Here is a 14,346-nt window from a genome sequence, read left to right as displayed (position 1 = left end):
ACATATACAGTGTGTGTGTGTGTGTGTGTGTGTGCGCGCACTGAGGCAGGTGGCCAGGAGCGCACAAGAAGAAGATATAGTTATATCCGCACAATTGGGTTTAGTTCTTATTTATTTATTCACTGTAATTTGCAGTGTTGGTGTAGTGTTTTTATTTATTTTTGGACATCACAATCCCTCTTGAGGCATGACTGTAAATGTAAAACGTAATTTTTAACGAGACAAAGATTGTTGTATTTATTATTATTATAATTATTTAATTCCGAGGATGTCTGTAGAATCGACGTGAACGCAATCACCATGATTCCTCCCAAATAAAGCCCTTAAGAACACACCGCACACCAGTCTGTCCGACTTACGACTGCTCTTCCGCACTTGTAAATCCTGCTCTTCTTAGCTACGAGCGAATCCCAGAGAAGGAACCGTTAGTGCATGCCAAAATCGGCCCGAAAATGTCGTAAGTGGAGCTACGATGAAATTAGCTCGTAACTAGGGATGCTCGATATTGGCTTTTTTACCGATACCGATATACCGATATTGTCCAACTCTTAATTTCCGATACCGATATCAACCGATATCAACCGATACCGATATATGCAGGGTTTCCCCCCCCAAAAAACAGAATAATTTCAGGTAATTAACATTACATATCTCTTGTTGTGGAATTAACACAACATTATGCATACTTTTGACAATAAATAAAATCAGAATTTGTTCTTACTTGCTTGCCTGGGTAAATAAAGATTATAGAAATGTAAAAAAAAAAAAAACGATACAGATATTTTCCGATATCACATTTGAATGCCGATATCGGCCGATAATATCGGTAGGCCGATAATATCGGACATCCCTACTCGTAACCTTTGTCGTAAGTCCGTTGGTGCATGAGGTCCAATGTTTTTAGCCATTGGTGTAACTGACAAGATCGTCTGAGGCGCGCTAAGTGGGGACATGAGCGCGGATAATGTGAGGTCTGCTCAGACTACACAATATTATAGTGAATGTCTCCAACCTGCGTGCTATTCTCCTAAAGCTTTATGACTGGAAGACGGGTTTACATGTCGACGTGTGCCATTGTGCGGTTGTTTCGTCTCTCTGATCACCATTCTAGTGATTCTGAGTAGTGTTGTCTATGTGCTTTTAGTATATTAGTGGCTGATGGTTGCATTCCTGTGATACATGTGCCCCACCCCTCCCCCTCCCCCTCAGGGCTCGCTGCAGTGTGCGTACAGATCCAGCGGAGGGCGCTCGAGGCCCCTTGATGACCATCCCCATGCTCAACAGACACATCCACAACCTGAAGAGGAGGATGAGGCGCTTTGAGCAGGAGAGGAACCACAGGGTGAGGAGCAGCAGATCAGAACAATTACATGCGAACAAAATATACTTTGTCCTTTTCATTTGTGCAAATATATATTGTGCAAACGAGTGAGATAAGAATACAGACTGTAACCATACGACATAGCTGTGCAATGAAGAGATATGTCATTATTTACAAAGAGCAATGTTCAGGTATCATTGGAGTGGACATGGATATTGAGATGTATAGAAATATAGACATACGTTTTATATAGGTTTAAATATATATATATAGAGAGGGATGTCTGGGTAGAGTAGAGGTCTTAAGTTCTACCACTGCAGAGACCTGGGTCCAATCCCCAGTAGCGGTACCTCTAGCTTGGTCAGTCATCCCTTAGCCCCTTTCGTGACTGTGATGCACCGAGTGAATCAACAGTCACTTGCTCCTCAATAGGAAACCAACGTATGTTGACCATGAAGGACTGGTTCTGGCCAAACCGTTCGTTACAAGTATCACAGAGACATTTCAAAGGTACTCACAGTTGCACGAGGGTTTCGGACAGAGATACGGGATGGTTTGAAAGCTCGGCGTTGCTAATAAACATTTTAAATATGTTTTTATAAACTGGTCAACACTGCATTGTTGCCTGCGCTGTTCACCTGGTATAGAGTTACACTGTAGCACTCAACACTTTGATGAACATTGTTACTCAGCTGATAGAGTTGTACCCTTCCTGATGACTTGTCGTACAGAACTTGTAAGTCGCTTTGGATAAAAGCGTCAGCTAAATGACTAAATGTAAATGTAAATAGAGGTCCTGAAGGTCAGGAGGTCCACCTGGTATAGAGGTCCTGAAGGTCAGGGGTCATCACCTGGTATAGAGGTCCTGAAGGTCAGGGGGTTCACCTGGTATAGAGGTCCTGAAGGTCAGGGGGTTCACCTGGTATAGAGGTCCTGAAGGTCAGGGGGTTCACCTGGTATAGAGGTCCTGAAGGTCAGGGGGTTCACCTGGTATAGAGGTCCTGAAGGTCAGGGGGTTCACCTGGTATAGAGGTCCTGAAGGTCAGGGGGTTCACCTGGTATAGAGGTCCTGAAGGTCAGGGGGTTCACCTGGTATAGAGGTCCTGAAGGTCAGGGGGTTCACCTGGTATAGAGGTCCTGAAGGTCAGGGGGTTCACCTGGTATAGAGGTCCTGAAGGTCAGGGGGTTCACCTGGTATAGAGGTCCTGAAGGTCAGGGGGTTCACCTCAGCTGACCGTACTGCTCTCCACAGGGATTTTAGTCGCATTATGTCGTCCTGAGCTCACTGTGAAACCCTGCTTTGTTTTGCTGATTAGACCAATAATAACTGGCTATTATTAGACTATTACTGGCTCTTGGTGTGTGTGTGTGTGTGTGTGTGTGTGTGTGTGTGTGTGTGTGATAGGAGAGGAAGTGCTGTGTGTGTGTGTGTGTGTGTGTGTGTGTGTGTGTGTGTGTGTGTGTGTGTGTGTGTGTGTGTGTGTGTGTGTGTGTGTGTGTGTGTGTGTGTGTGTGTGTGTGTGTGTGTGTGTGTGTGTGTGTGTGTGTGTGTGTGTGTGTGTGTGTGTGTGTGTGTGTGTGTGTGTGTGTGTGTGAGAGATGTCCCCAGGCCCATGTGTAATAGGTCATGTATATCCTACCCCTGTGTGTGTGTGTGTGTGTCTCTCTCTCTCTCTCTCTCTCTCTCTCTCTCTCTCTCTCTCTCTCTCTCTCTCTCTCTCTCTCTCTCTCTCTCTCTCTCTCTCTCTCTCTCTCTCGAATCAAGGCCATAAACAGACAGTCTTTCCTTTCCTTATGGCCAGCCAGCTTAGACTGGTTCAAACTGCAATCCCTGCTGTTTGTGTGTTTGTGGTAATGAGAGTCAGTAACATTGTCATAGTTTGAATTCCCTTAAGTTCAGAGTGTCAGTCAGCCTGTTGATGCTGACCAGAGAGGGAATCATATGAGAGCAAATAGTTCCCTCTGCTGGACTCCAGGAGACATTACACACTTTTTTTGCGCTGTACTCATCCGTCTTTTGGTCTGATCCCCAGTCTATGGACAAATATAAAGTGGTGACATCATTAAAGAGCCATTCAATGTAGTTGTCCGTTGCTTAGGTGTCTACTGTACTGTGTGCGGTTGTATTTCTCCTTGTGTTTGTATGATGTCATATTTGTCCCATTAGCTTGAATGTACGTTTGGCTTGTGTGACTTTGTTATTGTTGATTTGACTTCGTCTACTATTGTATAATATGTCATATATATATAATGGCATATAGGTTACTGTTAGTTTGCTTTAGAGGGGCACTTCACTGAAAAACTATTTAATACAAATTCTATTGAGAACCAATTTGTTTGAATATGTCTTCTGGGATATTGAATCCCTGTGTTACAGAGACTGCTACCTTATCATTTCATTGAGCTGTAATGAACACAACAATGTTATTCAATGTCCCCAATGACATCACTGGTACATGTAGCCTTATCCAAACTAATTTACTTTTTGGATGTGTGTGAAATTATGTACAAAATAGAAGTACCCCTTTAGAAAATAAATTGCCCCTTTAACACTTTGAGTGCCAGCAGGGGGCGCTAGAATTAGCGCTTGAGTGCCAGCACTCTATTCAATGAGAGGGCGAGCACATTTGCGAACGCATAAACTACATCTTAAATTATGTGTCTAATACGCCCGTCGCTTATCAATGACTTGTTTGCAGTCAACATTGTCGAAACGGATTGTTTTCCGTTTTATACCATTAAAAAAACTAGTTTTTTTTAAACTTCCAGAAAAAATAAAATAGACTCTGCAGGAACCGCCCTTTAGTGGAATATACAAAACACGTTGTCATTTTTCGGCCTATTTATGAATAGTTTTCAAATAAACGCTAGATTATCAATAGTATATGTGTACTTATGCACGCTAGAGAAGCGGGCTGAAAAATCGATTATCCATTTCCTGATCAGCACACACACACACACGCACACACACATGGGACACGCTGAGATAGGTGAAAAAAGCTCTGATTATCCCAAGACTGGTAAAATAGATTCCTTACCTCAGATCAGATGTTCTCCAAAAAGATTATTCCAATTCCTGATCGCCATTCCAAATATCGATCGCGTTTATTGATCCAACGCTGGGTACTGGAAACACATATTCCACGCTGTTATGAGGGTCGGCAATGAATCCGATCGTCTCCGGTTACATGCCTGATAAATAAAATGTGGATTCCGGAGTTTTTTTCCCCCATCCATTTCATTCAGTCCAATCCAATGGGTGCAATACCATCCGGAGAGACGATAGGGGGCGGTATTTTCCCTGTTCGAGCTCAGAGAGACTCCCAGTGGTAACGTGAGGCTAGATTGATGAAAAATGAATGGAAATCGCGAATAAAAAAAATAACGATTAACAACGAGATTTCTCGTGGCTGGCACTCAACGCATGGCATGAAATAACGAGATTTCTCGTGGCTGGCACTCAAAGTGTTAAGTATTGTATTTCCCCCAGTAGAGTGAATATGTTTGTATGTTGAGGTAACACGGTCCTCATTATTTAACCACTTTTGTTGTTGTCGTTGTGGCAGCCGAACGATAAGATGACTCCTCCTGCGGTCAACAGACTCATGAAGGAACTCAGCAAGTCTCGCAGGCAGCTCAAAGGTCCGACACACACACACGCACGCACGCACGCACGCACGCACGCACACACACACACACACACACACACACACACACACACACACACACACACACACACACACACACACACACACACACACACACACATACAGGATATAAATGACCTAACATCTCATAATACACTGAAAAAGAAAGCAGTCGTCTTCAACTGGCACCCAACCAGAGTGCAAATGTAACAGTAAAGTGCAACAGCAATATACAATGTACAGGTGATTAAACTGGGTACTGAGTGTAGTACTAACTAATCAGATGTATGTACAGAGTTGTAGTATAATATGTACAGTGATACAGGTATAAAGACAGTATGGTACTGTAGTGGTCATACTGGCCAGCAGCGTAACTAGTAAGAGTAGGATTAGGATACAGTATGTACAGATATAGATATAGTAAAGGACTATGTGCAGGTAAGTACAGACATGTGTGTATAGATATATATGTGGTGAGAATAAATATACATATATATGGTACAGTATATATACAGCATTATTGTAAATGCTATCATACAGAGCTATGGGTTATATGCAGGTGTATAAGTAAGTGTATAGAGGGGTTATAATGCAGGTTATTATGGCATTGCACCATTATTGGGGATGATGCATGACATGTCACGTGAACACTATGAATATATTAATGGGAAAACACAAACATAAACCTAGAGTGTATATATTTACAGCCCTCTTCTCTCTCTCTCTGTCTCAGAGCTGAAGCTGAGGCAGTCGACAGAGGGGGGCCTGCTCAGAGGCCCCACTGTTGATTCCTGCAGGACCAGCAGAGACCAGCAGGGGGCTCCACTGACAAGGACAGAGCTGCAGCAGCTCAATGACAGCAGCAGCAACACTAAGCCTAGCCTGGAGGAAACGGTCCATGCTATGAGGGACAGACTGAGGGACAGACGCCATGAGTTGAGTCTGCCTGATAACATCAAGGTGAACCAGTGCAGCCTTTACCTCGGTTTATTGACGGCAGGGTGGGCTGGTGCTTAGAGAGAGAGACAGCCCCTAGAGGTGTTTTTTACCATGAATGAATGAATGAATGAAAACTTTATTTAACAGATTGCAGAATGGGTACAATACAGTACGGCTCAATACATACAATTGTTAAGGGGATGCAGACCTGAGAAAGACGTTTGTCTTGTTTCCATCAGGGTCCCCCATTTTCAATTCATATAGACATTTATGACATACACAACATACATGACATTTATGGCATAGGGACATATAGGTATTTAGTACTGATACATTTGTGACATAACGGTATTCAAATATACAGTACTGTTACCCTTAGATCCTGACAGAGTATATACATATGATGGGGAGGGGACTGTACATTAGGAGGGGGTGGGTGGGTGGGAGGGAAATATACATACGGCGGGGAGGGAATATATACATGCGGTGGTGAGGAGACTGTCTATTAGGAGGTGGTGGGGGTTTTGGGCATTTACGGTGGCCAGTTTCGAATTGCAGCCTCCCGTAGGTGCTCTTTAAGAGCGGTTTTGAATGTGGGCAGGGATTCACATTCCTTTACCGCTTTGGGTAGGGCGTTCCACATTGTTGTGGCATAATTGCGAAACGTGTTTAGTCCCTTGTTTGAGCCGAATCTGGGTTTAACATGATTTGTTGAGCTTCCTCTGGTGTAGTGGTTGTGGTATTCACTGACCTTTGGGAAGTATTTTGACATGTACATGGGCACCCCGGTCGTATAGTGTATCTTGTAGACCAGGCCCATTGCAAGTTGCTGTACTCTGTCGTCTACTCTAAGCCATCCTAGGTTGGCAAAGTGGGCAGGGGTGAGGTGGGTTCTGGGGTTCAGGTCAAGTAGTAGTCTGACCAGTTTGTTTTGTGATGTTTGTAATTTTGTTTTAAGCGCCTTTGAGGTGCTTTGGTACCATGAGGTGCACGCATAGTCGTAGTACCCTTGAATGAGTGCTCCTGCCAGAGTCTTCAGGGTATTCTTGTTTACCAGAGAGGAGATCCGGTACAAGAATCTAGTTCGTTGGTTGACTTTTTTTTGGATGCCATTTTGTTACAGGAAAGATTTGCCTCTAGGATGGAACCCAGGTAGGTAATTTCGTCTTTCCTTGTGACAATATTGTCACCCACTGTAACTGAGAATCCGTCGGTCTTGTCTTGCTGAGTTTGTTATTTGAACCGAAGAGAATGGACTCTGTTTTGCCCATGTGTAATGATAGTTTGTTATCAGCAAGCCATATGCAGATTTTGCCTAGTTCCGTGCTGAGGGTTTTTTCAACCTGCAATTTGTTCTTGTCAGAGACCAGCAGGGCTGAGTCGTCCGCAAACAGGAACAAGTTGCAGTCACAGGCTGACGACATGTCATTTGCATAAATTAGGAAGAGTAGCGGTCCTAGTATGCTTCCTTGTGGAACACCACAGCTCACTGTGAGGGGGGGGGATAGAGTACCGTTTACCTCTACCATCTGTTCTCTCCCCTCCAGGTAGGATTGCATCCAGCTCACTGATAAGCTATCAAAACCAATAGCTTTTAGCTTGTCAATCAGAATGGTGTGATTGACAGTGCTGAAGGCCTTTTGTAGGTCCAGCATGACCATGCCGCAGTATTTGCCCGCGTCCACCTCTTGTTTGATGTGGTCGTTCAAATAGAGAAGGCATGTGTCAGTGGAGTGGGATGTTCTGAAGCCAGATTGGAATTCGTAGATTAGATTTTTTTCCGCCAAGTACTTTTCGACCTGTTCATAGACTATTTTCTCCATGACCATCCTTGCCCAAGTGTCTATTGAGCTATTCCTCCCAAGAGTCCATACACCTTTATGTATGCATAATTACATAGGCGCTCCAAATAAAATAATTGGAAAAAATAAAACAGATTGTGCAGTCGCTGACCGTTACTTTCTTCACTGTGTGGCAAACACACTGGTTGACGGTTAGCGTTGCTGCTCCAGTATATGTGGAGTTTGAGGGCTGCGAGTGAATTTGTGCAGCGTGTGTCTCCACTCCAGGAGATGTCTCAGTCCCAGAAGTCTCTGGAGAAGACCAGCCTGCAGAAGTGTCTTCTCTCTTTTGAGAGCCTGCATGGACGTCCGGTAACACTCTCCTCTTATTCATTTAGTTTATTTTCTCCACAACCTTGATTGTGGTCGTTTCTCTTCATTTGTTTAGTAGTATCTCCTGAATCAGTAATAGTCTTCTGTGTGTCTGGGTGCGTGTGCGTGTGCATGTGTGTGTGTGTGTGTGTGATCAGAGCACCAGACAGGAGCGGATGCTGATGAAGCCTTTTTACGACCGCTACCGTCTCCTCAAACAGCTGCTGCTTGCTTCTACCACCGCCCCACTCATCACTACCATTGTAAGTGTACACACACACACACACATACACACACACACACACACACACACACACACACACACACACACACACACACACACACACACACACACACACACACACACACACACACACACAGGGGTAGGATATAAATGACCTATTACACATGGGCCTGGGGACATCTCACACACACACACACACACACACACACACACACACACACACACACACACACACACACACACACACACACACACACACACACACAGGAAAAACGTACACCGCCTATCCCAGTTCTATAGACTTAGGGTCTGATGGCTTTAATGACTCACAGTCTCTCTCTCTCTCTCTCTCTCTCTGTGTGCGCATGTGTAGGAGGAAGAGGAGGGTTCCGACGAAGAGTACGTCCAACAGCGAAGCCCCGGGCAACGGCCCCGCACTCATACGGTCGGGTCACATGATCATCTGTGTGTGTCCTGGGATGAGTCCCTGCTCCTGCCCTTCCAGGAGGTGGCGCCGGACACGCTGGTGTCCCCACTGGAGGAGGTCAAAGGTTTCCAGCCCCTGGTCATCACTTTGGCAACGCTACACGAGTCTTCCAGGTATTGTGTATAATACACCACTCTGGCAGTGTGTGAGTGTCACGCTCGTCACAGTGAGCTGCGCTACAGTCTGGTTACACTAGTGTGTTTTCTCTCTGGCTGTAGCCTCGGACAGATGAACATTATTAACATTGAATTAACATTAGCCAGCCACAGTACATCTACTGTGCAACATATAGCGACCCACAATTATCTTGATCATAAGATTTCTTTTGTCGTTTGTTTAAACCAGGAAACAAGTTGAAACAAGGTTGTAACACTAACAACCAACTGGGGCGGCTAGGTGGTGTAGTGGGCAAGGCGCTCGCCACCAATGCAGGAGACGCTGGGTTCGAGCCCAGCTCTCCGCATTGCTATCAGCTTGGCTGGTCGTTCATACTAATACAATTGGCAGTATTAGGGGGTGGGAAGCTGATGGGTGGGGATCGGACGTTGTGGACAGCGACTCCTACAGGTCGGTTGGTGCGCCTGCGCAGCAGAATCAGGAAGCGACGGGGGCGGCGTGAGCCTCCCACGCAGACCCCCGCCGCTGAGAGATCTCGCTGTTCAGGTGAAAAGATGCGACGGCTGCTTCCTCGAGTACCGGAGGGGACACGTGATGCAAGGCTTCGTCCACATTGCAGCCGGCTTGTGGGAGGCATGGCCTAGCAGCGTTCGAGACAGGGGAGGGTAGAATTGGACGATACGAAATTGGGATGGGAGAAAAAAATAGAAAAATGGGAGAAAAAGTAGATAAAAAAAACAAACACTAACAACCAACTGTGACTGTGTTACTTTTACATGTGCAACTAAATGGTAAATGGACTGCATTTATATAGTGCTTCCATCCAAATGCGCTTTACAGCTTATGCCTCACATTCACCCATTCACTCACACACCGACCGCGTAGGCGACCATGCAAGGTGCCAACCTGCTCATCGCGAGCAGTTAGGGGTGAAGTGTCTTGCTCAAGGACTGCTTTACGAGCTTGGGAGGAGAACCATGGGTTTCTTGTAGATTGATCGTGGTTAATAGTCACTTTGCTCAGAAGCCACAGAGAAAATCACAAATCACAATGCTTAGGAGGAGCAGCGTGTGCAGTCATGGGAGGAATCACTTTGCTGAACCTTTGACAAATGTCCTGAATGTCTCCTCCTCACTGCGTTGGGACTGTCGTCCCACAGGCCAGAGCTCCAGGACCAGCTGAGGACGACGCGGACGGAGAAGCGGAGGCATCGCCAAGCGCTCCGTGAGTTCGAGGACCACTTCTACTCTCAGACCGGCAGGTGAAGATAGTTAACGCATCAAGACGCACACACAAACACACACAAACGACACAACCTTTCTTTTGCGTTTTATTTCATCTTTTAATAAACTTGGAACATTTGGTTTTCATAGTTCAACAATGCCTTGTGAAAAACAAAAGAAAAAAACATCCACAAAAAAAAAAAAAAAGGGAATCCCAACGTAATGGAACGACGGCGTGATGCACACTCACTGCACATTAATACAACAACACACAAGTACTCAGGAGAGAGAGAAAGAGATAGACAACTGCTCTCTGAACTGTACACATTTTTCCGTACTGTACATGTTAGCGGTTCTTCAAAGTAAAATACAATGTTTTTTTTTATTACAATACTCACCGTACAATGCTATCGGAGTAAGGCAACACAGGGACTAGTGACCAGTTATGAAAGCTGCTGCAGTTTAACAGGAAATGAAAAAAGTTTAGCTTTTACTTTATATCTTCTCCCCTTTCTGTTTCTTTCTTTTCTTTTTTTTTAAGGATTTGCCAAAAGGAGGACCGTGGACCAATGGCAGAAGAGTACTGCCAGTACAAGAACCTCAAAGCCAAGCTCCGCCTCCTTGAAGCTCTGCTCAGTAAACAACAGGACTCAACCATTTGAGACTGCAGGTTGAGATTCTCTCACAGATTCCAAAGAAAAATATCTCACAGTGGGACTTTTATTTTGGAAAGAGAGCTTTTTTTTTTAAACTTTTTTTAATCTCCTAACAAAGTGATTTCAAAACACATCTTCAGGTTTAAGAAGCCAGCAGTCCTGGTTTCATTTCATGCCATGCTTATGAATGTCGATGCACTTTAAAAATAGTAGAGATGGCAAATGACGCTCCCGAAAAGGTTGCTGGGCAACAGCAGGTCCCTAAAAACAACATCCCTTGTCATTTGTGACACGTTATGACATCCTGTTATAAACCTGATGCAGCAAGTGTACTGTATGTAGCACCAGTACCGTGCATCTCAAGGAGGGAAGGATTATAACAAAGATATACTCTAGTAATAACCAAGTTGATGTTGGTTACACATGAACAGTTTCTAAGCTTATGTATTTTATGGCACTTTATTACTTGCTATTTCCTCGTTTTCTTTTTAAAAAGTGCTATCTTGGCAAGAGGGACGTGTCATTTTAGATAATACACAACCCCCGACAATCCTGTAGAATGTTTGTGCATGTTTTTTTTTGTTTTTAGTCCTACATTGTGCTATGATATGCAAATACGAATTCCATAGTCGATATGAGTAATTGTGACAATTCATGTTAAAACATTGACCTTGGAAAAATATGTTGTGAATGTTGACATAGTAGTGTGCAAGTTATTTCAGATCCGTCTCCACCTGTTTTGCTTGTACGATGTCACCCCCCCCCCCCCCCCCTAAATTCCATTCTTGACAATGGACAGAGCTTTTAACATTGTGCACTTCTGGTTTATATATTTTTTTAATATATATATATCAATAAAAAATAAATATTTTTTCACATTTACTCTGCTAAACACAGTTTATGGTTCTACTTTCTGTCTTTCCTTCCTTCCTTCCTTAAAAACTACAATAAATTAGAACAGGGGTGCAGAAGGTTATCTATGGTAGAGGAACTGACTCATGCTGCACAGAACGGCATCATGCTTTTAAATGTCACCTATAGTCCTTGCTTCAGACTCGGCTCGACGAGTGGTTAGTTCACAGTTCACACACCTTTGGCATAAAGAAAGATGACTGACAACGCTGCTGCAGCCCTAGGATATTGTAGTACCAGTCTCTGCCACTAGTGGGAGATAAAGTCAAACTTAAAAATACGTCTGCTCTCTCTCTGAAATGACACCAGGGAACCTCCTCGTCCAGAAAGGCAGACAGACAGACGGTAAAAAAAATAAAAAATAAAAACTAACGAGAACACAAGCACCTGTCCACGTGGAGGACAGCAGTTGAACAACAGAATATCAGCCGGAACAGCTTAAAGGTCATTGAGAGAGAGAGGGGTGGCTAATTAATAAACCAATAGGAGTGGCGATCGAAGAGAAGAAAAAGAAGATGCTATGTATGAACACATGCAGGGTGGTGGGGTGCTCCATGTTTGGTTAGGACAGTTTAAAGGGTTCAGTGTTGGCTAGCTGGGTGTCTGGATGGATGGATGGGTTGGGATGGGTTGGGATGGGATGGATGGATGGAGGGTGCTGGGGTCCCATGGTTGAGTTACAGATCTCTATGGAGGTGACGGCCCCTCCCTTCAGTGATAATCTTATAGGAATGGTTGCATGGAGATTTGGGGTAGTCCTAGAGAGGATGCGTGTGTGCCTGTGTATGTATGTTTGTGTGCCTGTGTATGTGTGTATGTGTGTGTGTGTCTATTTCTGTGTTTGTATCTTGCTCACATTGTTTCTCTCTACACTTTTCTTCCGGGGTGATGGTCCATTAAGGATACAGAGGTGTGTAACAACAAGAGATATGCATATGTCTATCTGTGTGTTTTAGTGTCTGCAAAATCTGTGTGTGTGCGCGTGTGTGTGTGTGCGTGTGTGTGTGTGTAAATGTGTGTACCGTATACGCTCCATGTGTGTGTATTGAGGTCAGTCCCCTCTAGTCCCTCCTCCCGGCCCTCCTTAGCGTCCCACGCTGATGTTGCAGGTCTTGCAGCTGGGGTCCTTCTTGGCGTTGACGGTAGACATGCTCATCAGCTGGTGTCCGCTGATCTCGGCCACCGTGCCCAGCGCCAGGTCCACGGCCTCCGTGTGGATCACCTCCAGGATCACGTCCTGCGCGTGGTGGAACACCAGCCCCTCGCCGCCGCCCTCCTCGTCCCGCGTGCAGGTGAGGAAGCGGTTGTCGGCGATGTCCAGGGCGGGGAGCCTCTGCTTGCAGAACTCGTCCCCCGCGGAGCCCTGCGGCGCCAGCACCAGGATGACGTAGTGGTAGGCCGTGTACATGCAGTAGAAGTCCCCGAAGTAGAGGTTCGTTTTGGGGTTGAAGAGCGCCTCGGCCGCCACCTGGAAGCGCACGCGGCCATAGGGGGAGTCCTGGGGGACCTTGCCCGTGTTGAACTCCGTGTTGCAGCTGAAGAACAGGCCCTCGAGCTTGCCGCTGATGGGAGAGCCGTGGCTGCCGCTGTTGTCCTTCACCGAGGGCAGCATCCGGTTCTCCGCCTCCCTGGAGAGAGAGAGAAGGACTGAGACTGACTACCTGTTACCAGAGAATAGTAGGCTATGGGCTCTTTCATACTAACTAAAACTATGGGTGTGATATGATGATATATCATATCACACCCATTCTGTCCTCCCTATACTGGCTTCCCATCGAGGCCAGATCTGACTTTAATGTGATGCTACTTAAAAAAAATGTATGGGCTCACACCGCTCTATCTATCCGATCTCATTACACGATACTTGCCCCCTCGCTCGCTTGTGCGTTCACAAAATGCGGGGCTCCTATCGATCCCTAGGGTAAAAAAGAAATCCGCCGGCGCCTGCTCTGTCGACGTTTTGATATCCTCGCTCAAGAACCATCTTTTCTCTCTCTCCTTCAGCCTACCCTGATCTCACCTGGTCGGGGACATACCGTTAGCTTAGTATGGTTACCGGTAGTTTAGTCAGGATGTCTGTTTATTGCTCCCATGTCGGATCGCGATAGGTAGACATGGGAGCTCTAGTTCTAACCCCTGTCCGTCTCTCTGTGAGTGGATGTGTGATGATATACAGGTACACAGCCTATATACAGCCAATCCTGGTCCTGCCCCCATTGGGCCTGTCAAGGTGGTGTGTTCTTCCCTGCGCCATCCTCGTTGTGGCCAACAGTGTCGATTGCAGTGGCTGTTCTACCTCAAACTGGATCCGACACCTCAGGCGCGATGGATCTGCTCTACGCCGTCCTCAGTTGACCTACAGCGTCTAACCATGATGCCCGCTCTACTTCAACTGGATCTGAGTGGTTCTCCTGCCCCCTGGGGAGAGCGACCTTGAGCCATCATCTTGTTTTTCATACCAGCGCTTGTATTCCTATGCTTTTGTTCTTAGTTCTATTATTATAATTTTTTTTAAATGTTCTTATAAGAAGAGAATATATACTTTTTAGATACTACTTTACTTTACTACTATACTTTAGATACTATTGCTACTATGTATGTATGTATGTGTAGCGGTTGTGACAACGTCACCTCAAACTTCGATGCC

General features: G+C 45.3%; 2 protein-coding genes across 3 annotated transcripts in view; one reads left to right on the top strand and one right to left on the bottom strand.

Annotated features, from left to right (window-relative positions):
- Positions 1-12,041, top strand: part of LOC311234755 (protein FAM13A-like) — a 68,663-nt gene extending 56,622 nt beyond the window's left edge. Inside the window, exons 14-21 of the mRNA XM_084321998.1 lie at positions 1,210-1,342; positions 4,888-4,963; positions 5,702-5,928; positions 7,977-8,060; positions 8,219-8,323; positions 8,678-8,904; positions 10,068-10,169; positions 10,673-12,041. Coding sequence (XP_084178124.1) covers positions 1,210-1,342; positions 4,888-4,963; positions 5,702-5,928; positions 7,977-8,060; positions 8,219-8,323; positions 8,678-8,904; positions 10,068-10,169; positions 10,673-10,793 — 1,075 coding nt within the window. The 3' untranslated portion in view covers positions 10,794-12,041. The remainder of the gene's footprint in view (positions 1-1,209; positions 1,343-4,887; positions 4,964-5,701; positions 5,929-7,976; positions 8,061-8,218; positions 8,324-8,677; positions 8,905-10,067; positions 10,170-10,672) is intronic.
- Positions 11,573-14,346, bottom strand: part of LOC311234331 (phytanoyl-CoA hydroxylase-interacting protein-like) — a 46,147-nt gene continuing 43,373 nt past the window's right edge. For both annotated transcript variants that reach the window (XM_084321477.1, XM_084321476.1), the window contains one exon: positions 11,573-13,327. In XM_084321477.1, the coding sequence (XP_084177603.1) occupies positions 12,784-13,327 (544 nt within the window). In that variant the 3' untranslated portion in view covers positions 11,573-12,783. The remainder of the gene's footprint in view (positions 13,328-14,346) is intronic.

This window comes from Notolepis coatsorum (genome assembly GCF_963971535.1).
Source record: "Notolepis coatsorum genome assembly, chromosome: 9".
Lineage (NCBI taxonomy): Eukaryota > Metazoa > Chordata > Actinopteri > Aulopiformes > Paralepididae > Notolepis > Notolepis coatsorum.
Note: the sequence above shows the minus strand (reverse complement) of the source record. Positions and strands in the feature narration are given on the sequence as shown.